This window comes from Sorex araneus, chromosome 4 (genome assembly GCF_027595985.1).
Source record: "Sorex araneus isolate mSorAra2 chromosome 4, mSorAra2.pri, whole genome shotgun sequence".
Classification (NCBI taxonomy): Eukaryota; Metazoa; Chordata; class Mammalia; order Eulipotyphla; family Soricidae; genus Sorex; species Sorex araneus.
In genome coordinates, this window is record NC_073305.1 from 36840282 (window position 1) to 36864802 (window position 24521).

General features: G+C 44.5%; 1 protein-coding gene across 1 annotated transcript in view; it reads left to right on the forward strand.

Moving 5' to 3' along the window:
• Positions 1-24521, forward strand: part of EXOG (exo/endonuclease G) — a 38772-nt gene that overhangs the window by 7457 nt on the left and 6794 nt on the right. Inside the window, exons 3-5 of the mRNA XM_004614619.2 lie at positions 4436-4575; positions 6103-6179; positions 8422-8536. Of these exons, the coding sequence (XP_004614676.2) occupies positions 4436-4575; positions 6103-6179; positions 8422-8536 (332 nt within the window). The remainder of the gene's footprint in view (positions 1-4435; positions 4576-6102; positions 6180-8421; positions 8537-24521) is intronic.

Consider the following 24521-nt stretch of genomic DNA (forward strand, 5'->3'; position numbering starts at 1 on the left):
AAACACCCTTCCCTTCACCAGTGCCCATCCTCCATCACCAACCCCCCCAGTATACCTGCCGCCCCCTCCCACCTCCCCAGTCCCCACCCTTGTACTTGATAAGTTTCACTTCATTTATGCCTTATCTCGATTACATTCCATGTTTCAACACACAACTCACTACCGTTGTTGGGGTTTCCCCCAAAAAAGAAAAGCAGTCCTATTGCCAAGGAGGCATTTGATAGTTCTCCACTGCTAAGAATATAGAGATATTAAGTCCCGCTGTTTGTTACATAACTTTTCTTTTTCCCCCTTGCCCCGCGCCACCGAGTTCACGCCTGTTTAGTAATCGCCACGCTGCCTGACAAGGGAAAAGAAAAAAAAAAAAAAACGAAAAAAACGAAAAGGATGGTTATTTCCCGTCATCAGCAGACGTGGGGCTCTGGCTTAGTTGATAGACTAGTAGAGTGTCTGGAAGCAGTTTCTGGAACCGAAGGTCTTGCGCTGGTATCGGCTCCGGCTCGAGATTCCACCAGCGTCCCACTGTTCCATGTACATAATTTTTCCCCTTATATCCCATTCCCACGCCACCAGGTCTGTTTGCTTAATGGACATCACACTGTAGTTGACGACATGCCGCGTTTCTTCCCGAGAAAGAAGAAAATTTCTTCTCAGCTGGCGTGGGGATATAGCTTAGTTTAGTCTAGAGAGATGGCTACCGTTTTGATTGCCTTCAATATTTCAGCAACAGACTTACTATTCTTGTTAGGATCTCCCACAAAAGTCCGACCCATTAAAAGCGAACCATTACATATTGCTGATGCTAAGATGACATTAGGTTTTGGGTTTCTGTATAAAGTCCAGGGAAAGTACAACCAGAAATAACATCACTACAAACTTTTACCCTTTTATGGTGCTCATAAGATGGAGAAGTCCTGCGCTGTGTTCAGGAGGGAGGAGTTGAGAGAGAGAGACAGGTTAAAAGAATTGGGGGATGCCCGGGTCCCACTGTTTCAGCGCACCGTGGGGTCTCTGGTCCCATGCCGGAATTAGTTCAGTGGGCTGCCTGGAGTCCAAGGGCGCTCCCTTGGGCTCTTCCATCCTGTTCGCTCCGCAGCCGGATCCAAAGGGGAAAATTTATTTATTTTTTAATTAGTGAATCACCGTGAGGGTACAGTTACAGATTTATACATTTTTGTGCTCATGTTTCCCTCATACAAAGTTCAAGAACCCATCCCTTCACCAATGCCCATTCTCCACCACAAATAAACCCAGCATCCCTCCCACCCTCCCCAATCCCATCTCCCCCCACCCCACCCTGCCACTGTGGCAGATTATTCCCTTTTGTTCTCTCTCTCTCATTAGGTGTTGTGGTTTGCAATAAAGGTGTTGAGTGGCCATTGTGTTCAGTTTCTAGTCTACATTCAGCACGCATCACCCTTTCCCTTCGTGGCCTCCAACCACATTTTACTTGGTGTTCCCTTCTCTATCTGAGTTGCCCTCTCCCCAACATGTGAGGCCAGTTTCCAAGCCATTGAGTCAACCTCCTGGTACTTATTTCTACTATTCTTGGGTGTTAGACTCCTAGTCTATTATTCTATATTCCACAGATGAGTGCAATCTTTCTATGTCTGTCTCTCTCTTTCTGACTCATTTCACTTAGCATGATACTTTCCATGCTGACCCACTTATATGCAAAGTTCATTACCTCATTTTTTTCTAACAGCTGCATAGTATTCCATTGTATAGATGTACCAAAGTTTCTTCAACCAGTCATCTGTTCTAGGGCACTCGGGTTTTTTCCAGATTCTGGCTATTGTAAACAGTGCTACGATGAACATATAAGTGCAGATGTTATTTTGACTATACTTTTTTTTGCCTTTCCAGGATATATTCCCAGAAGTGGTATTGCTGGGTCAAATGGGAGATCAATTTCTAATTTTTTGAGAAGCACCCATATTGTTTTCCAAAAGGGCTGAACCAGTCAGCATTCCCACCAGCAGTGTAGAAGGGTCCCTTTCTCCCCACATCGTCTGCAACAGTGGTTGCTTTTGTTCTTTTGATGTGTGCCAGTCTCTGTGGTGTGAGGTAGTATCTCATGGTTGCGATCTGCATCTCCCTGATGATTAGTGATGTAGAGCACTTTTTCATGTGCCTTTTGGCCATTCGTATCTCTTCCTTGGGAAAGTTTCTGTTCATTTCTTCGCCCCATTTTCTGATGGGGTTGGATGTTTTCTTCTTGTAGAGTTCAACCAGTGCTTTATATACCCTTGATATCAACCCCTTATCTGATGAGTATTGGATAAATATTAAGGATGGTAATTTTTGCGCGTTTATGGTGCTTGGTATCTCACATGTGAACTGAAGTATATCCCTGACCCTAGAGGTAATCTTGATGTACTTTTTTGTGGTTGTTTTGGGGTGCTTTTTTTGTTCTAATTTGTTGGCCATTTGCCCTTTTTAAAAAATATATATATAATTTTTTTTTTCTTTTTGGGTCACACCCGGCGATGATGCACAGGGGTTACTCCTGGCTCTGCACTCAGGAATTACCCCTGGCGGTGCTCAGGGGACCATATGGGATGCTGGGAATCAAACCCGGGTTGGCCACATGCAAGGCAAACGCCCTACCCACTGTGATATCACTCCAGCCCCTTTTATTTATTTTTTTATTAAATCTCTGTGAGCTACACTCACAAAGCTTTTGTGATCGGATTTTAGTCGTACAGGGTTCCAATACCCATCCCTCCACCAGTGTACATTTCCCACAACCAACATTCCTCGTATCTCTCCAGCCACCCTCTAGAAGTACTTTGAACTTGTGGATTCAATAATTAAAAAATTTCTTTAAACTAAATGATGTTGGAAATAGTTAACATATTTCTCAACTCCTATATAGAACTTACTACTCAAGTTCTTCATTTTATTTGAGTAGTAACCTGAGTATTTCATTTATCTTCAGAATTTTTATAATCTAACAAGATAATCAGAATTACTACTTTTATTGACAAGTAGACAATACAGTGTTAGCATTTGCTAATGATGAATGTGGCAAATTGTTCTGGAGGTATTAAAGCGTTAGTGAAAGTAGAGATTTCTTTTCTTCGATGCAGTGCTTTGATTTAGGAATTTCTGAAAAGTGTGTGTGTTTTTTTGTTTTTGTTTTTGTTTTTTTTTTTAGAAGAAATTGCTTTATTTCTATGTTATATTGATTTGTAAACAGTCTAAAATTATTTAAATTTCATGATTTAAACTATTTAAAATTACAGTATTGTGAGTTGCCAAATGTGATATTACTATTGTCTTAAATTTTGCTTTTCAGAGTTAGGAAGTAAAGCATCATTTGTTTCCTTGTTATAATGTATGTAACATTTTTTACTTGGACTGGTTTAGCAAGTGTTTTAATCTTTGGTTTCAGCTGATTGCACATTTAGAATTTGCGTGCTATCTTTCTTTGGTAAAAAGTGTGTGTGTTTGCATGTGTTTCTGGTGCCAGAGATCAGACCCACTTGCCTTGCAAGTGCTTTACCACTGAGCTATACCCCGAGCGCCCCCTTTTTGGGACTGGGGGGTGACTTGCCTGGCGGTGATCAATGGCTACTCCCTTCTCAGTGCGCAGGAGTTGCTCCTGCACGCAAAGCATGCCCCTGAGCCTGTTGTGTGTGCTCTCTGGCCCATTTCAGGAATTTTCACATTGAGCTCATAACCTCAAGGTTCATTTTGTTATGGCTTAAGAGACAATAAGTAAGATACCACAGATACCCCCCACCTCCAAACCACCTGTCCAGGACAAATAGTGTTGTCTGTCTGTCTGTCTGTCTGTCTGTCTGTCTCTCCCCACCCTCTCACACACACAGAGTTTTGTGACACACACACAGTTACCATTATTTTAGTATTATAAGCTTGTCAAATACTGTATCACTGTCATCCCATTGCTCATTGATTTGCTCAAGCAGGCACCAGTAACGTTTCCATTGTGAGACTTGTTATTGTTTTTGGCATATCGAATACGTCATGGGTAGTTTGCCGGGCTCTCCAAGAGGGACGGAGGAATCGAACCTGGGTTCGGCCACATGCAAGGCAAACGCCCTGTCCGCTGTGCTATATAAAATCTGATAACTTGGGGGTCTTTTTAAAGAGCAAGAGTTTATTTAGCAACAAAACTTTTCATATAGCCAGATATTTTGATAGGTCTTTGCTTTCACTACCCAGGGGATTCTTAACATACTTGAAGCAAAAGTATATACAATGATGGCTGCAGTGTGTGGACAGGATGCTTCCCTAGGCCAGTCCATGCCAAATTCAGATGGAGTATCTGAGCTATGCCGGGGACCTGAGATAGGCGTGCAGTCACTGAGTGCCGTCAGCTGCAAGCAGCCAGTCTTGCTTAAAGAACCTTGATGGATATTTGTCCACTGATAACCCATTTTTTGTCATTCCCCTCCACCCCTCCCAGGCAACGCAGACAGAAAACATTGTAAATTCAAGCCTGATCCCAATATCTCTCCGACCTTCAGTGCGATCAATGAGGACTATATTGGAAGTGGATGGTCTCGAGGACACATGGCTCCAGCTGGAAATAACAAATTCTCATCTGTAGGCATATTTTTTGGGATGAATGGGAGTAGAGGGGAGGGTGGTATTTTACTGTATTACGGAAGTTGTGAATTAAGAAGAAGTTGCACCCTGTAGAACTTGAGGATTTCCTTGTGTTTTAATATTTCTTTCCTCATTTTAATTCCTTTTTTAAATTGGGCTCAGATGCTGAGACTTTTTTTGCTTGTTTGTTTGTTTTTGGGGCATACCCAGTGATGCTCTGGGTTCGCTCAGTAATCACTCCTCCTGGTGCCCAGGGAACCATATGAGATGCCGGGCATTGAACTTGGGCTGGCCATGTGCAAGGCAAGTGCCCTGGCCACTGTACTGGCTCCATGCTGAGACAGTTTTAACAAGGTTGAATGAATAAACGATATGCTCTGTAAAAGGAATCGAAAAGCCAAACTTGGGACTGAAGTTACTCGTTCTTTGAAAAATTTCAGTCCTTTAGAAAGGTTGAAAACATAGTACATAGCAAATACATTTTGCTACATTTGCATGAGTATATATACATGCACAGTAAATATATGTGTATTGGTAATTTTTAGCCATGGGCAGTAAAATTCCAAACATCATTACACTTCAGCCCAAAATGTTTGCAAATGTTATTTTTATATATTTGAATAGTAATAGTCATAAAATTCATTCAGGTTTTCCAGATTATCCTAATTGTTTATCTTAAGGGTTTTTCAAACATGGTGTTCAGTTATGAATCACACATTACCATAAGCTGTCATGTTTCTCATGTCTAAATTCAGAATAATTTCTCTGTCATAAGAGAGGAAAATTTTTTTCTTTTTAATGATCCTGACATTTACTGTATGAACTATTGGTGATTATCATTAAGTTAGTGGTTATTGACCTTGAGTACTCATTTGGGTACTCCTTAGAGTTAAAAAGAACTTTAGATGCCTACTCCAGATCAGTTACATTAGAAACTGTCAGAGGTGGGATTTAGGCTTTGTTTTACAGAGCTTCATGGGTCATCCCAATGTGCATTCCAGGTTGAAATCCACAATTTGAAGAGAAGGTAACTGTGGACATGGGTCTCTGGTATAGATCAGTGAAAAAAATGCAGTCAAATAGGCCCTTGAATTTATGTATGGAATGAATAACCAGATAGTCGACAGAAATTCTGAGTAGCAAGAAATTTCTCTGCTAGTTTTGAACTAGTAAGTTTGTACTTAAAATCCCCAAGTATTGACCTTTATTGAGATACTTTTTTGCTGGAGGCTTAAAAATCAGAATTAACCCTTTATTTTTGTCTTGAAAAATTAGTTCTTGGAATCTGCAGTCCAGGTTTGAATTTTATAAGTCATACAGAAAGGCAGTACACTAAACTTTTCATTTAATTTTTAGTTTTATTTTGAGTAATCTTTATTGGGCGTTTTCCTCAATCATTTTATTCTAACAAGTAGGTATTATAATTGCACATATGAATAAGCAACTGCTTTTCAGTCCTGCTTTGAAAAATCTCTCAAAGGGGAAGGCATTTCATTTTGAGTTACTATGTTTTTCTTTTCACAGAAAGCCATGGCTGAAACTTTTTACCTTTCTAATATTGTGCCTCAGAATTTTGAGAATAATGCTGGCTATTGGAACAGGTGAGGGGCGAGAGAATTTTAGATGTGGTTCTGTGGAAGATTAATGATGTGATAAGAGAAGGTGCTGGTGTGTCTCTGAACTGTTTCTCTGTCAAAGCTAATACTCTGGAAGTCCTTGGGCCTTCCTGACGGTCAGTGCCAGGGACTCGTCTTTGTGGTGTTTCAGGAATACCGTCCTGTGGATACAGACTTCAAGACAGAATCGTTTATTCATTCGTTGATATTGTTTGCCACTGATTAGAAGAAACTACTCCAGCTATTATTTCTGTCAACTGGGCTAGTGAAAATCTTTCGAAAGATGCCTGAAGGACATATTTTTCTATGTATGTGTTTCAAAAGTCCCTGAGCTTTTCAGGTCTTGGTACACGTAAACCTGTGAGCGAAGTTTTGATAGTACCTAATATCTGAGCTTTTGGTACTTTTTGACACTTACTTTGGGTGCTGATAGGAGTTTGGGCCACTTCTGGTGGTACTCAAGAGACTATTCCTGGTTCTGTGCTCAGAAATGACCCCTGGCAGTGCCTGGGAACCATATGTGGTGCAGGGATTGACTGAGGCCGCAATGCAAGGTACGTGCCTAACCCCCTGTAACTCTCCAGTCCCACTTTTAAACATATTTAGTCAGTTCTCCAAGGGCATCTCTTTAAACATCTAAAACTAGTAGTGCTGTTTGAAGTTGTTTCAGGCTGATTGTAGTTTTCTCCAAGTAGAACTTTGTTTAAAATAATTCAGAGAGCACTAACGAAAACCAAGAGTTACCCTTTACGGTCACATTTGTCTTATTTGCTCATTGTTTGAGCAGGTGTTTTATTCAGAAATATCTTTATATATATTTACTTATTTTGGTTTTGGGCCTACACCTGGCGGTGTCTAGGACCCACTCCTGGCTCTGAGGCTCAGGGGATCCTCCTGGGAGGACTTAGGACTGTATAGGAGGCTGGAGAGTGAACCCAGGCTGGCTGTGTGCAAGGAAAGTACCTTGCCCACTATATTAGCCCTCCAGCCCCCATTCATTTATTTATTTTAGAAGATAAGGGCTTACTCCTGACTTTGTTCCCAGAGCTCACTCTTGTCAGGGCTTGGCGGTCTATGTGTAGTAACGTGGACCAAGCTGGGGTTGGCCACGTGCATGCCAAGTGTGTTGGTCCCTGTACTATTTCTCCAGCTCCACTACTTGCCATTTTTATCCAGTAAATTAGCAAATTAGTTTTGTAAACAATAAATCTTAGTGTTGTAAATATTGTTGTGAGCTTACTCTCATATTTATAGCTTTTTTAGAATAAGTTGGTATATTACCATTAAAAAGATTCGTTTTAACTATAATCCAGCATCATTAAAATAGTTTTTTTTCTTTTTTTGCTTTTTGGGTCACACTTGGAGACGCACAGGGGGTTACTCCTGGTTCTGCACTCAGCAGTTACTCCTGACAGTGCTCGGGGAGCCTATGAGATCATACCTGGGCCGGCCATGTATAAGGCAAACACTCTACTGGCTGCACTATCACTCTAGCCCCATTAAAATAATTTTTAAAGTAATTCTGGCTCTTCAGATTTTTCCTAAGACATTAATATAATGTCTCATGAAAGAAGTGTTATGTTATCTGGCCTTGTTTGCTGCCACTGATATAGTTCCCTGAGCACCTTCAGGAGTCCTGAGCATAGAGCCAGGAAAAAGTCCTGAGCATTGTATGATTTGATCCAACATTTCCCACTCCACCCTGCCCCCAAAGAATAGGCTTAATTGTCCTTCATTAGGAATTGTAAGGTGAATAAAGCATATCATTGTGCTGATATATCATTCTTAGAAAAGGCTTGAAAATTTATGTTATTGAAGATTAAGAACGAAGTAGTTTCACTTCGTGATTTTCAAGTTTTTTATACAGTAAACTGGGGAAGTCATTGTTTATATGATTGTAGTGTGTTGTTCTTTTTGTTTACATTGATTTTCCAGAGTCTGTAATCTTACGATACAGAAATTTTTATAGTTTGCTTTTCTACTCTTACGTCTTAAAATATTACGCATGGTTTTATTTTTCAGTAAAATAATTTTCAGCCAAAAACAGTAACAACAAATCTCTCAGTGGAGATGTTACTGGTGTCTGCTCGAGCAAATCGATGAACAACGGGATGACAGTGACCGTGCAGTGCAGTTTATTTTTCAGATTCTATATTTCTGTGATTCAGTTTGCTTTTCTGCTCTTACATCTGAGTCTATTATGCGTTGCTTATGTTTTGTTTTTCAGAATGGAAATGTACTGTCGAGAACTGACAGAGCGGTTTGAAGATGTTTGGATCGTGTCTGGACCATTGACTTTACCGCAGACTGGTAGTGATGGAAAGAAAACAGTTAGTTACCAGGTAGGAAGCGTGTTTGTGCGGAATGATGACCTCAGTCGGTATCCTACTTTCAAATTTACTTTATCCATCACTTCTTATTGAACACCTGTAGAAACGACTGCTATAGAGGGTATAACTAATGATGAATTAAAGAGTATCCTTTGACGTCAAGAGGGTCACAATGGGAGACAGACATGTCATCAGTTATATTGAAATGATGGGCGGTAATGTGGACACATAATGTAGGTGAAGTGGTGTCACCATTGGACTGGTCAGCCACTGGTATGGGATTATGAAGGTTATCTACTGTGTGGGGTTGGGAAGAGAAAGATTTTGGAGTTAGCACTTGACAGTGAATGAGAGTAAACTGAGCAGGAAGGGGATTGTGGGGACTTTAGCATACGAGCACACATGATTGTAGTTAATAGCATTGTGCAGGGATTCTTTTTGATTTTTTTTGTCCATCCCAGGAATGCGCAGGGCTTATTCCTGGTGGTGCTTGGGTTGAGTTGGAGTCTACCAGTTCAGGCAAGGCCCTTAACCCCTGTGCTCTCTCTCTGGCCCTGTTCTCAGAATCTCATGTACTGCTCACGAAAAAGGAAGCTTACACAAAAAAGTATGGCTGGCTCGAGGGGAAAGAGGATTTCTACTGTAAGAGGTCAGGAGTCAGACAATTCCTGGGAGGCCAGTGATTCAGTCCAGGTTTCATAGGGTGTTTTGGCAGCACCATTCTGAGAGGTAGAGCCAGACGGAGGGTTAGGGGAAGAAAAATCAGTCCGGGCCTTACTGCAATGGTCCCTTTGAAACAAACATGCACTGAACATGCGCCTTTAGAGTATAGGAAAGATTTGTCATGGAGTTGGAGCTAGCACCATGGTACAACCCACTAAGGTGCTTGTCTCGCATGCAGCCAACCTGGGTCCAGTCCACGGCATCCCATGTGGTCCCCTGAACACCACCAGGAGTGATTCCTAAGTGCAGAGCCAGGAGCAACTCCTGAGCATCACCGGGTGTGACCCCCAAAACAAATAAAAAAAATTCCAAAAGAGAATTATGGAGTTTACTTTTTGGTGAACAAGAGGATAACACTTGATATCACTTCAGGATAACACTCTGAGTGCAGTGAGTTGTACATCCAGAGTGCAGTGAGTTGTATACATGGGAGGAAAACTTTTCTTTTACAGTTTGTATTTGGGGGGGGGAAAGATGTTTTTATAGGCAAGATATTTAAACTTAGTGGTGTGAGTGCTTTACGTTTCGCGAGTGTGGGGGAGTTCTGAGGTCAGACTCATACATCGTGGTTTCCAAGCTTTCCGAGGAGTGGCTGAAGGGCTAGTAGGGAAGACTGATTAGGCTGCAGGGCACCGCTGAGTGAGTGTACTGTGAGATCTGTGTAGGCTCAGGAATAAAGTGGACTTAGGAAAAAGCAACAAGTAGCTGAACAGAGAGACGAAGAGCTTCCCAGTGAAGTCAAAGGTGAGGCATGCTTAGAGGGAACTCCTGGCTGTGACCTAAGTATAGATATTTAGTCCTTACATGATTACTTTAGGAGGGTCTGTGATAAGATTGAGTGACCTGAAAAACAAATAGTTTAGGGAAAAATGCAAAATCAGCTTGAGGTGATTTTCTGTCCCACTTCACTGTTTATTGTCCGTCAGCCTGAGGGATTCACCCGCATCCTCAGGGTGGGGCTTCCACTGGTCTGGGAGTACCCTGACAAAGGCACATTAGTTCTCTCCTGATCTTCCTCCTTACATTTTAGTATTTTTTGAAATATTAGAAGAAAAGTGGCTTAAAGTTTCCTACATTCTCTTATATCACTGTATCACTGTCATCCCATTGTTCATTGATTTGCTCGAGTGGGCGCCAGTAACATCTTCATTCATCCCTGTGGCATACTGGGGGCTCTTTCAGGGTTAGGGGAATGAGGACCATCATTGTTACTGTTTTTGGCATACGCCACGGGTAGCTTGCCCGGCTCTCCTGAGAGGGATGGAGGCTTTTGGGGTGGCCTCTAATCGCCTTTATAGGTGCTCCCAGTCAGGCATATATATATGTATATATTTCCCTCTATGATTTAGAACTGGAGTCAGAGTAATAACACAACAGATGGCATTGGCCTTGCATATGGCTGGCCAGGGTTTTATTCTTGGAATTCCACATGGTCCTCTGAGCACCAGCAGGAGTAATTCCTGAGTACAGAGCCATGTGTAACCCCTGAACATCTCTTATATGTAAAAAAAAAAAATGTTAATTTTTAAAGGGAAGTTTATCTTCCTTTAAAAAAAATTGATTTTTATTAGTTTTCAGTGTTAAGAAATTTCAGGGATCTTTTTTTTTTTTTTTCATTTTGGGTCATGCCCAGCGATGCTCAGGAGTTACTTCTGGCTCTGCACTCAGGAATTACTCCTGGCGGTGCTTGAGGGACCATATGGGATTCCAGGGATTGAACCCGGTTGGCTGTGTGCAAGGCAAATACCCTACCCGCTGTACTGTTGCTCCAGCCCCCGATTCCTGGGTTTTGTTAAAATCTTTGGGAAAGAGTTTCTTCTACATTTCTGACGTCAGAGCTTTAAATTGAGTTTATTTATTTGTTTGTTTTAAACTGCAGTCTGGAAATCCAACCCAGAGTCTTCAGGCCCCAACACTGCCACTGAGCCACATCCCCAGCCTCTGAAATGAGTTTAAGCTGGTTATTTCCTATAGCACTGTAACACTGTAGCGCTGTCATCCCGTTGTTCATTGATTTGCTCAGAGTGGGCACCAGTAACATCTCCATTACTTGAAAAATTCATATGGCAGCTTTACTTTGGTAGAAAAAATTATACAAAGTTTAAAAGTAGAAATTAACCAGTAATTAAGTACTCTGCATTGAATTTTGGGAAAATTTTGGAAAAATTTTCTTTTTTATATGCATTGGCTAAATGTTGTAGTGGAAAGTATATTGTATTTAAGTTAGATATAATTTTGGGCAGAATGTAGGAGGCATTTTAGGACACCCCTGGTGGTACTCAGTGGCCACTCCTGACAGTGCTCGGGGGACCTTATGCAGTGCCAGGGATCAAGTTAGAATCGGTTGCCTGCAAGGCAGACACCTTTTCTCCTGTACTCTCTGGCCTCTACATTGGATGTGATTTTTAAAATATACTACTTTGAAAAATATTTGATACCTGTTAGCTCTTTTCACTGTAAGGGCCTAAGAGCGGTGATAGCCCTTGGTAATAAGTATACTCTGAAACCAAATTTTGGTTTCTAAAACACCGTCTGCGGGGGCTAGACAGATAGTGCAGTGTGTAGGGTGCTTTCCTTGCATGCAGCCGGCCTGGGTTCAATTGCCAAAACCCTAAATGGTCCCCCGAGCCCACCAGGAACAGGCATCCTCAAGTGTAGTGCCAGGAGTAAGCTCTGAGCACAGCTGTGTGTGGCACAAAAACAAAGCAAAAAAAACAAAAAACAAACCTCCCCCCCCCCCAATCTTTTGATTTGACCTAGCACTAGCGGAAATGACTGATTTCTTTCTGACTGGCTGGCACAGGGACGGTACGAGAGGACCTTCTTGTACGAGAAAGCCTGGAAATGCGTAGCTGGTAGGCCTGCCCAAGGCCATGGAACCGGCTTGAAGTTTTTCTCCCTTCTGTGTCCGGGACTGTTTGAACAATCGAAGTAAGACAGATTGTAGATCTGAGGTGATCATTTCACAGCCATCATGGTAATAGCAGACGTCATGCTAAAGTAGTGAGTGAAAGCTTTTTGAGGAATAGAACATGAGCACTGTTTAAAGAGTCTCCCTACTTAAAGGTCAATAAAGGTTATTTATTGACAACACTGAGAAATGGTAACTTTACAGACGAGACATGTCACCTTAACCAAGTGATGAGGTTAATATTGCCGGTAGGGGGACTGACCTGATAAAGGCCATTCTGGTGTGATAGAGTAAGAAAGGACATGGCACCACTTCAGTGATGTTTTTGCTCCGTGGCATGTTGTTAGGAAAACCCCAGTGAGGACATTCTGTGGAACAGTTGACTTGTACAATTTAAAAAGTGTTAGTATCATAAAAGGCAAAGGCTGAGACTCTTCCATATTAATAGATACTGAGAGTCACAAAAGCAAAGGGTGTTATATGGTTTAGATCAGATAAACAAGTTTTGATCAGAAGAATAGTAGTGATAAATATCCTAATTTAAATCCTTGCACTATTACTATGTACTTGAGTGTCAGGAAAAACATCCTGAAGGGTATGTCTTGGTTTTAAATGGTTTAGGGAAAAACGAAAATAGAGTCCTATGTCTCTCACTATAGAGATTCAGAGAGAGAGAGAGAGAAATTTCAGAGAGAAAGAGAGAGAAATTTGCAAATTGAGCAAAACATCAAGAGCTGGTGGTTCCAGGTGAAGACTATATAATTAGCTTGTCATTCTTTAGTCTTTAGTCTTACAAATTCTAAGTTAACTGTTGATTCAGAATGAAACAAATATATACATGTATATGTATGTAAAATGTTTTCTGTTTTCTATGAAGATAGAAAACGAACCACTTAAAAGACTGAGGGCTGGAAAAATGGTACAGGGGTTAAGGCACTTGCCTTGCAGGTGGCCACCCCAGTTTAATCCCTCACTGCATATGGTCCCCAAACACTGCTCAGAGTGATCCTTGAGCACAGAACTTAGAGTAAGCCCTGAGCACTGCTGGATACCCCAGAAATAAAGGATGAGTTTATTTCTCATAAATATATGTGAATGATATTTAGCATATTTTCATAGCCTTGAAGAACTTCTCAAAAGGCAGCTGTCACACAGCTCCTTACTCAAATGAGAAGAAACTTGGAAGCAGTTCAGATTAGCTTCCTGCAGTGGTGGTCCTGGTTTTCTGGTTTTATTTAAAACTTTATGGGTCATTGGTTTTACTGTTTTTGATCTCAATGTGTTTGTTAGTTTTCTATGTCTATATGTATAGGATTTAGTGAAACTAATTCAGCTAGTTTTCATGTCCCTGTGATAGAAAGAATCACACAGAATTATAAATGATGTTCCTGAAGATCTGCTCTGTGTGTGTGTGTGTGTGTATGTGTGTGGTGGGGGGGTCGGGGTCCCTACTCCCAGATCTGCACTTGGGGGATCATCCCTAGTGGCACTCAGAGGACCACGTAAGTGCCAGGGGACCCAGATGAGAGTTGTGTGCAAGGCAAGCATCTTAACTGCTCTCTGACCTGACAAGTTACATTCTTTTTTTTTTTTTTCTTTTTGGGTCACACCTGGTGATGCTCAGGGGTTACTCCTGGCTTTGCACTCAGGAATTACTCCTGGCGGTGCTCGGGGGGACCATATGAAATGCTGGGAATCAAACCCAAGGCAAACGCCCTACCCGCTGTGCTATCGCTCCAGCCCCCAGACAAGCTACATTCTTGATTACTATCTTTCTCCTTTCCTGATTTCACATTCAGGGAGTCATCTATCTTAATTTCTTGGAGTCAACACTTTTATCAAGGCCTCCGAAAGGATAATCAGCATCATTAATCATCAGGGAACTGCAAGTCAAAACCACAGTGAGATGGCACCTTAACTCTTGTCAGAATGACAGTAACAGAAAAAGACAAGGAGCAACAAATGTTGACAGGATGTGGGGGAAAGGGATCCCTTATACACTGTCGCTGGGAATGTAAGTGGATGCAGCTTTTAGGGAATGGTATGGAAATCCCTAATAAAGATAAATGTTGGTTTTTTTTTTTTTTCTTTTTGGGTCACACCCAGCGATGCTCAGGGGTTACTCCTGGTTCTGCACTCAGGAATTACTCCTGGCGGTGCTTGGTGGACCATATGGGATGCTGGGAATTGAACCCCAGTTGGCTGTGTGCAAGGCAAACGCCCTCACTGCTGTGCTATCGCTCCAGCCCCAAGATAGACATATTGGAGAGAGCCCAGGGATAGAGCATGTGCCCTGGCATTGGGGTTGGTGGTTCCCTGAGCACTGCTGGGTTTGGCTCTTGTGACCCTAGAGTGACCATCCCTTTGTGGCCCCCAAGTACTGTTGTGTCTGAGCCCCCACACCATTAGACCCATACTATTTATTATTACGACTGGTCCTGGCTCTCTGACCACTGTTGGGTCTGACCCTATTGAAAAATTAGAACTAGGGGCAGGGGAGATGGCTCAGAGGGTCGGAGCTCATGATTTGCACGTGGGAAACCCAGGGCTCGAACCCTGGCAACAAATTGGACCACAGCCAGCAGTGCTCAGGAGTCACTCCATGCAGGACCACATGTGGATTGAACAAGGGTCAAGGGAACAGGGGTTTGCTGCAGACACCTTAACCCCCCTACATTATCTCATGCTGTTTCTCTGGCCCTAGGAACATATGCTTTGCAGAAGCCCTGGGTTTGATCCCTGACACTAATTGGTCCCTGGAGCACCGCCCTGATCCACACCCTGAGCTCTGCCAGGTGTGGCTCCAAACGCTGCCCCCTCCCCAAATATACAGGCACTTCAGAAGTACAGCTTCTTATGAACCCTTTCCAAAACAGCCACTTTAATCTGCTTAACCAAAAGATGAATCAAATAGAGAATCCAGAAGGCGGAAAAGGTGTGACCAATGAATCCATTTAAACAAAGTGACAGTTACCTTTATGGAGCAGCTGTTATTTTATCTGGGGCCACAACCCAGGCTACTAAGGGACAACCTCCAGCTCTCTGCTTTTCTTAGCTACCTCCTACGGATGCTGGGGGAGGGCTTTGGGGTCCCAGGGGTCCAAATGGAATTGCCACATGCAAGGCAATCACCTTAACCCCTGTCCGTACTCTCTAGATACTATTTTTAATATAAAAAGTTACATTTTTTCTAGTAGACAAAGTTAAAAATAAATGTGCCAGCATCAAGCAGGGAATTATTAGAAGCTGGGAAAGAGCAGGGGTGTAACTACTGATTCTTTCCTCTTTCAGAGACTCTGTCAGTGTACGTTGTTTCATGTCAGAAGTGAACAGAAAGAGAAGGGCTATGGAGAATATGGAAAATAATAGTGAATACTAGTAAGACCAACTCTCCCCTGAAAAAACAAAAATAAAGTTACTGTAGCAAGACATAAAAAAAACTAAGGTGACAGAAAATAACATGACAGTAATTATAAATGCAAATTTTTATAGCAGTAAATGCAAATCTGATATACCCAGTTATTCAAAGTAAAAAAAAAAAACTCAGCTTAGATCATAAAAGCAGCAAGAAAATCCAAACAACAGTAAATAGAGATTATGATATTAGTATAAGACAGCGCTGCATTCTACCGTCTCTGCTTGGTCTCCCCAGTAGCCTGTCATTGCCCTTCACGGAAGCAAACGCTGTGTTAATCCAGGAGAAGCTGACAGGATCTGTGACACGGGGAGGTTTCAACAAGCCTCTCTTAGCTCTTGACAGATATTAGGAAAAACACTCATTTTCGCAAATTGGGTCTTTATCTAGTCCTCAAATTTTAAGGTAACATAGGAATTCACTTTTAGGACTGCTGCCACCAGTCAAATGTCCCCACCTAGCTTATGATTGTACAGGTTTTTTGCTTTTGGGCCAGTTTCTCAGGAGAACTCCTGGCTCTGAGTTTAGGGATTACCCCTGGTGGGGCCCTGGGGGGCCTGAGGGGATGACAGGGGTTAAACCTGAGTTTGCTGCGTGCAATGCAAGTTTCCTACCCTCTTTTCTGTACCGGACCCTGATTGTTAGTTTTATCAAATGTCTTTTAAAATATCTGGACAGAACTGTAGAAATAAGTACCAGGAGGTTGACTCCATGGCTTCGAGGCTGGCCTCACGTTCCGGGGAAAGGTCAACTCAGAGAAGCGATCACCAACTACATTGTAGTCGAAGGCCATGTGGGGGAAGGGAGTTGCGGGCTGAATGAGGGCTAGAGACTGAGCACAGCGGCCACTCAACACCTTTATTGCAAACCACAACAGCTAATTAGAGAGAGAAAACAGAAGGGAATGCCTTGCCACAGTGGCAGGGTGGGGTGGGGGGGAGATGGGATTGGGGAGGGTGGGAGGGACACTGGGTTTACGGGTGGTGGAGAATGGGCACTGGTGAAGGGATGGGTTCCAAACTTTGTATGAGGGAAGTATAAGCACAAAAGTGTATAAATCTGTAACTGTACCCTCACGGTGATTCTCTAATTAAAAATAAATAAATTTAAAAAAAAATAAAAAATAAAAAAGAAACCACAATAAAAAAATTAAAAAAAAAAAAATATCTGGACAGGACTGGAGCAGTAGCACAGCGGGTAGGGCGTTTGCCTTGCAGCGGCCGACCTGGGTTCAATTCCCAGCATCCCATATGGTCCCCTGAGCACCACCGGGAGTAATTCCTGAGTGCAGAGCGAGGAGTAACCCCCTGAGCATCTCTGGGTGTGACTCAAAAAGCAAAATAAAATAAAATAAAATAAAAATATCTGGACAGATGGCAAACTTGATAAAAATGTGATGTTTTTCCATTTTAATCTGGATTGAATTATTTGAATAACGCTGTTTTATTTATTGTAGTATAAAATACACAAAATTGAGCATTTTAACCATTTTCAGGTATGCTGTATTGTGGGTTTAGATACATTGTTTAGGTACATTGTTTAGGTACATTGTATTCTGAGTTTAGGTACTTTGTTGTGTAATGCTACTACTACCCATTTCCAGAGTCGTCAAAACTTCCCATCTAAATCTCCATGCGCAGTGATTTTCAACCCGTCGGTGTGCGCTTTCTGACCCAACAGATGCCGTCTCAGTTTTCCTCCTTTCGTGCAGTTTAAGTGTTGGTTTCGACTCTCTTACCAGAAGCTCAGGAGCCAGTCTGTGTCTTGAGCCAGGCCTCCGAGATCCAGGTGGCCGCCTGCATGACAGGGTTGATGACGTTTGTGGCCCGGCTGGGGCACAGGTCCTTGTAGTTATAGCAAGAATGAATAGTAGGGAAGGAGAAACTTAGTAAGTTTGGACCAGACTTGTTCGGTGCTCTGTGGGCTGTGATCCAACCCACTGTGGTACTGGTTATGATACTTGCTACGACACTATTCGTGGAACAGCGAGGCCAAGTGGGGCAAGTCTCTTCGAGAGCTTTCTTTTTGTTTTGTCTTAATGGCCCTCAGGTGCAGTGGGTTGCTGAGTGATCGCAGTAAGTTTGCAGTGCATGATAAGCATTGATTCTGCCTCGCTATTTTTATATTTCTGGTGTTCACTTTCACTTCATGTCACACTCCCCAACCATTTACTGTCTGTCTTCGTGTGTTCTTTTCTTTAACTTCTTGAGAGAAGTAATGACTTCCTAATCATAATTCTGCTAGTGTAGGAAAACCTTTTGATTGAACAATCTGGTAAAGAAACCCACGTGTTTCTCGATTTAGGAGAAGCTGCTCATTTTGTATGTAATCTAAAGGCCTCTGTTGATGACTGTCCTGACAAACATCCTCGTCCTGCCGGCTGCCTCCGCCGGCGTTACAAGGACCGGCACCATTCTTTGATTCCTAATGTGGCTGTTGCTAAATGCTGGCCCAAACAACTTTTTTTTTTTCTTTAATCTTTATTTTGATCCTGTGGACTTGTATGATTGTAATAGGCACATGAGAAATGGAAATCCTTGTGTTTTGCCTGTTTTTAGTACCTGTATCCCTAACCCTATGGTTTGTTACCTGTTTGGGGGGTGGGCATGTTGGGCCACACCTGGCATTGCTTGGGAGACCGTGTCTGATGCCAGGATCCATCTGGGGCGGGCCACAGGCAAAGCAGTCACCTTAAATCTTCGTGCTCGCTCAGGCTTTTTTTCATTTTGGAGCTTTTGAACCGAAATTTTAATGAATTGTATATTATGTTAGAAGTTGTAAAATTAGATACTTAGAAGTCTGCTCTCGATGCTTTTTTTCCTAGTAACAGGAGGCCAGAGAGGTGGCTCAAGGGGCGGAAGTGCGTGGTTCCTCGAGCACTGCCAGAATTATTTCCTGGGCCTTTGGAGAGGTTGCTGTGCCTTTGTGCCTCTTGTTTCTTTCAGAGTCTCCTTTCTCTCACGTAATTACAGTGTGACTATCAACGAAATTCAGCATATAAATATCCACTGTACAGTTTGGATTCAGATTTTACTGCTTGCTCCAGTTACGTCCTTCATGCACTCTCTCCCCCCGCTTTAGAATGCACTTCTGGGTCCTGCGTTGCATTTCATTATCACATCTCTTCATTTCCTTTAACTGAAGCAATTTTTCAGCCTTCCTGTCTTTAGTGATGTTGGCACTTATGAGGAATACAGGATGGTTGTCTTGTAGTGTGTTCTTCAGATTGGGTTTGTCTGTTTCCTCCCTATCTGTTTCAGCTTTCTTTCTTTCTTTCTTCCTTCCTTCCTTCATTCCTTCCTTTCTTTCTTTCTTTCTTTCTTTCTTTCTTTCTTTCTTTCTTTCTTTCTTTCTTTCTTTCTTCCTTCCTTCCTTCCTTCCTTCCTTCCTTTCTTTCTCTTTCGCTCTTTCTTTCCTTTCTTCTTTTTTTGTAATGTCGAAATGTTATTTAAACACCATGATTTACAAAGTTGTGTTCATAATACACTTGTTTCAGGTATTCGATGTTCCAGCCCCAGTCACGCCGTCAATATGACCTTCCACCGACATCCCCAGTGTTCCACCCACTCTTAAACCTGCCCCCTTAGCAGGCGCAGTATCACTCACTTTATTTTGCTTCTTGCAACGTAGATCTCACCGAGGTGTTACTAAAGTCATTGCCGGGGACTTAACTGGGCTGTTTGGTGCTGGTTGGGCCCTCTGGGGGCTTGTTTTGGCTCATCCAGCTCAGTGCGCTTCTACACACCTTTCCCATCTGACTTGCTGTGCCCCTGCTGGGCTGTCGGCACTGTGGGGTTTGGAGGTGCCACACTACCTCGTGTGCCGGGCATGAGGTGCTGCAGGGCTGGGGTGATGCGGCAGCTTTGCCTCTCTCCGAGGTCACCCACGGAGCAGGGCCGTTTGTGTGCTGCAGGAAGGGGTGTGGGTGCGGCAGGGGGCTTCCAGCAGGGCCAGGGTGGAGACTCTGCCCACCCCCAATCTGGGAACGCTCAAGAGATGTCAGTCCAGGCCCCCCTGGACAGCGCCCCCCGGGGCTCTCTGCCTGTGCTCCGCACAGCCTCACAGGGGTGCAAGCCTGCTTGTCCTGTGGGACAGAAGTGGTAGAATCTGGATTCCTTGCTTCAGGTGCTGTCCCCCCTGCTAAGTTAGGGTTTTGATGTTTTTGGATCCTCCTGGTGATCCTTGGGAGCTTCTACTAGCTCAGTGCTCTGGGGTTGCTCCTGGCAGTGCTCGTGGGACCGTGTGGTGCAGGGGATTACACCTGGGCCTCCTCCGTATAGAGCATGTGCCCGGCCCAGTGATACTAGCTCTGAGTTACCATTTTGCCTTTGAAATTAATCCGTGACCTGTGGAGATACTTTGGAGACCAGGTGAGTATTATTAGTTTTCCTTCAGTCTTCGACCAGCTAGGTTTTTGTTTTTGTTTTTGTTTGTTTTGGTGCCACACCTGGCGGTGCTCGGGAGCTCCTTCCAGCTCAACTCAGGGCTCACTTCCGGTGGTACTTGGGGGACCCTGGTGCCAGGACTAAACCCGTTGTTCCCCAGGCAAAGCACCCACCCAGCACCACGAACTCTGGCTCCCGTCTGTTTTAGCATCCTTTGATGCTTTTCTTTTTTAATCCCCTCATGCTGGGGGATTGAGCCCAGCTTATAAGACATGAGTTCACTATGAAGTCACATCCCTGGCCCCCCACTGATCATTTTTGTTTGAATCAGTTATTCTCCTAGTTGTTAGAAAAATAATTTTCAGATGATCTTTTCTACATTTATTATTTGACATTCTGCTGCTGTTGAGAGTTCCCCCCTGATATCACTGTGTACTTGTGACTTCTTTTTCGTTCATTGGGTTTTGTGATGTTGAAGCGGTTTGTGACATTTAGTGAACCATCCCTGACCTGGGTGCCGTGTCACCCTCCTGGGATGCAGCAGCCCCGCGGCCCCCCGGTCCCCCTCAGCTCTGGTGCTGAAGAATCGGCCTCCCGCTGGCCGGCTGCCTGGGTGCTTCCCCTCCCTTCCCGGGCTTGGCTGGGGCTGTCACACTGCCCAGTGGGTCGGGGCTCCAGTCTGCCGGAGGCCGTGTCTCCCTGTGGCTGCTCACCCACACGGGCACTGCTGGGCGAGAGGGACGGGCCGAGGCAGCTGTGAGTGCTCCTTAAGTGACGATGCCTCACACCAGCTTTCTCCGAAGCCCCGGGGCGCTGACCCTGGCCGGCTGCCTGGGCGCCTTTCAGGGCTGCTGATGCACCTGTGGCTCACGCGGCCCCTTCATCTCTGGTTCTCCCTCTGTGCGCATGGTGTGCTGGCTGGCCTGACGGGAGCGGGAGCCGCCTTCCTCATTCATGCATCGGGGAGTGGGGCTGGGGCCACCTTAGACCGAGCCCCGGGCCATCGTCAGTGCTGGGGATTACATTCTGGCCGGCTGCATGCAAGATGCGAGGCAAGCGCCTCCCCCACCCCCTAATAACTCTCTGGCCCTCATTTCGTTGTTTCATTTTTGTGTCACACGCAGCAGTGCTCAGGGGTTACTCCTGGCTCTGCACTCAGGAATCACGCCTGGCGGTGCTCAGGCGATCCTATGATATGGGATGCTGGGAATCGAACCTGGCTTGGCCCGCGTGCAAGGCAAACTCCCTACCCGCTGTGCTGTTGCTCCAGCCCCGCTGGCCCTCATTTAGTTTTCATCAAGACGTTGTTTCTATTTTGAAGCTTTAGCTGTCCAGTCCCAGTGCTTCAGCTGTCTCCGTGGTCCTTTTGACACATCCTCATCATAGTTTGGCTGTTTGCTGCTTTCTGGCCTGGCGTGCCCTAGGCTCGGCTTGACCAGTCTCTGGGACCAACCATGTCTCCAAGAACCCCTGGTTCTTATTTAATGGGATTGGTATTTAGGAACCAGGTTCTGGATGACAAGTTGATTCTTGAGTGCTCGGTCTGCTGTTGGCTTGTCATGTGTATTCACCACATTTATTTTTAGCCTTTTATAGTGGGTGGAGAGAGCCCCAAAGAACATAGTACACAAATCTTACTGCCTTTAATGGCTCACTGCTGGAAGGCCTTTTTTCTCCACCTTCACTGTTTCTATGGGTCTTTTTTTAGAAGATCATAGACTCTGGTCAAAAAGGAAGCAGATAACTGTATGTATGTGAGTGTAAAGTTGAATGTTGGTAAAAATCTATATTCCGGACCTGCATGTAGTTCTTCATCTCCCTCCGGATCATATTGTTTTTATATGTTCACATTATTATTTTTTTTAATTTTATTTCTTTAATTGAATCACCATGAATCAGAGTTACAAAGCTGTCCATGATTGAATTTCAGGTGGGCAGTGCTTCAGCACCAGTCCTGTCACCAGTGTCCACTTCCCTCCACCTGTGTCCCCAGTGTTCTTTTTTGTGTGTTCACGAGCCACACCCAGCAGTATTCTGGCTAATCCTGGCTTTGTGTTTGGGGTTGCTTGGCGGGGGGGTGGGGATTGAACCCAGGCCTCTCACGTGCAAAGCATGCATTCAGCCCATTGAGCTAGCTCTGGGCTCTTTTTTTTTTTTTATTCCATTTTTCAGTTGCTTTTTAAGAATAATGCAGCCTTTGTTAGACTTTATTTTTCAGAGAAACTGGATTTCAGTTGGAATTTAAACTTTAAAACCTTTAATATGAAAATCAGCCCCAAAGTAAAGCATCCTGTAGTAAATTAAATTGGAAAAATTGTCATCGAGTTTGCCAGTTTTGGAAGGTAGTGTTCCGGGGCCGGGGCGTACGTAGCTCGGTGGTGGGGTGCCTGCCTTGCGCGTGTGAGTCTGTGGGTTCGGCTCCCTACCTAGCACCGTACACGATATGTTCTGCTTGTTTGTTTGTGTTTAACCGGTCCAGACATTTTATCCTTCCTGCATACATGTTTACACGTGTGGGAGCGTCCAGTTAAGTGGAACAGGCCTGTGGGGGGCCACTTGGGCCCGAGCAGGAGACAGGAAAAGGCCGGTGCTTGTAAGAGGCAGAGAGAGCATCGGAGGGAGACCCGGGGGGGGAGAGAGGCTGGCCTCAGGTGCCCGGCTCCGTGAGTGCCCCTCCCAGGTGTTTCCTCTTTTCCAGCAGGTCATGGGAAGATAAACATGGCTCAAACCAGTGTCCTTCAGTGGTGCTGAGAAAGGGGATGGTACGGGGTAGCCTGTCCCTAGAAACTGGTCTGTTCTTGTCAAGGAATAAATATTTAAATCATGTGCTCCTGTTTTCACGAGAACATTTTGTAATCACCTGACAAGCATTTCTGTGTTGTTTTTTTTTTCTTTTAATCAGATTTGGCCATTTAATATTCATTGGTTATCGGCAACTCTACCCAGCCCTTGTTTGAGGAGGCTGCAATTGGTGAAAGCAAGCGTATTATTTCGTCCCATATCTAGGCAGCGAGGCAAATAGATGTGTACTGGGAGTAAATGGAGCAGGTGAGCTGTGGCTGTATGAACTTGAGTGCTGTAGATAACAGTGCATGAGTCACTGCAGACACATGTCCTTGTTTCGGCTTTAACAGCAGCCCGTACAGAAAAGTAGAGGTGACCTTTTTTTTTTGTTGTTGTTGTTCATTTTCTTTCCGTAGCCATAGGAATTACAGTGAGGAGTCAGATCCCAGTCCTGTGGCCAGAGCTTATTAGCGGGGAGCTGAGACCTGGCTCTGAGGCTTGTCGGAGGACCGCGGTCACTCGGAGACTGTCCCTTGACAGGGTTTGCTGGGGTCTTCAGGTACAGGAGCTGACGAGGAGGTGGAAGATGCCGTCGATGGGAAAGGTGACAGGCGGTCCGTGCCAGGACTCTGTGGCCGGGGATCACAGCCTTGGAGGGCAGGAGAGCACGGGGCCCCGAGGGCAGACTGGTGGCAGTGATTTTACCAGTAGGGAGTCGTCTGATAGCTCTCATCAGGATCACCCCTTTGTTGGAGCTGAGGCATCTGCGTGCTTGCTCTGAGGTGCCTGTTGCAAGACGAGGTTGATTCCAGACGTGTGAGACATACCTGAGGAGTCTGACCTGGACGTGATAATTGACCTGACAGGAAAGTGAGCTACGCCGATTGTCTGTCTCGGTGGTGGTGTGATGTTAGGAGTAACAGAATGGTCCATTTTCCTTCTGCAGGGTGACATTCCAGATTCCCACCAACTCCGAGAGGAGGAAGGAATGGGAAACAGGTTGGGGGGTGGGTGGGGTTCTTGCTTTTTCCCTTTTTCTTTTTGGGACCTTTTAATTAATTTATTTACTTTTGGTGAAGGACTGGAGCTATAGCACAGCAGGTAGGGCGTTTGCCTTGCAAGCAGCCGACCCGGGTTTGATTCCTCCACCCCTCTCGGAGAGCCCAGCAAGCTACTGAGAGTATCCCACCCACACGGCAGAGCCTGGCAAGCTAGCTGTGGCATATTCGATATGCCAAAAACAGTAACAAGTCTCACAGTGGAGACGTTACTGGTGCCCGCTCGAGCAAATCGATGAACAATTGGACGGCAGTGCTACACTACAGACAGTGCTATTTTTGAAGAAGGGAGCTTCCAACCAGTGTTCAGGGCCTCGCTGGCGGGTTGGTAGCTAGGGTGGGCTGCAGGGTCGCTGAGGCGTGTGGAGCTCCAGAGACAAGCCTGCTGATGTGCGGGAGGCCGAACTCTGGGCCTGGCATGTCAAAGGGCATGCCCCGGCTCTCTGAACGCTGTCCCGGGCACTCCTGGGGGTTTTGCAGCATCACCTGAAGTGGTAAAGGAATAATTTATTTCTTCTTGAAGTTGCTTGTCGTAGGCAAATCGTTGGTCTCTGTATCTGTTGTGTTTTCACTGGAAAGTAAATGCTCGTCCTGCGTAAGCTCCTTTTACAGCCCCACCTCTTTTAGCCTCTAAGGAGAACTAGCAGCCTGGGAAAGTGACGCCGTTTCTCCCGTCTCTGGGCAGGGCTTCTGCCACCCTGTGCCCTGGCGGGAGCCCCAC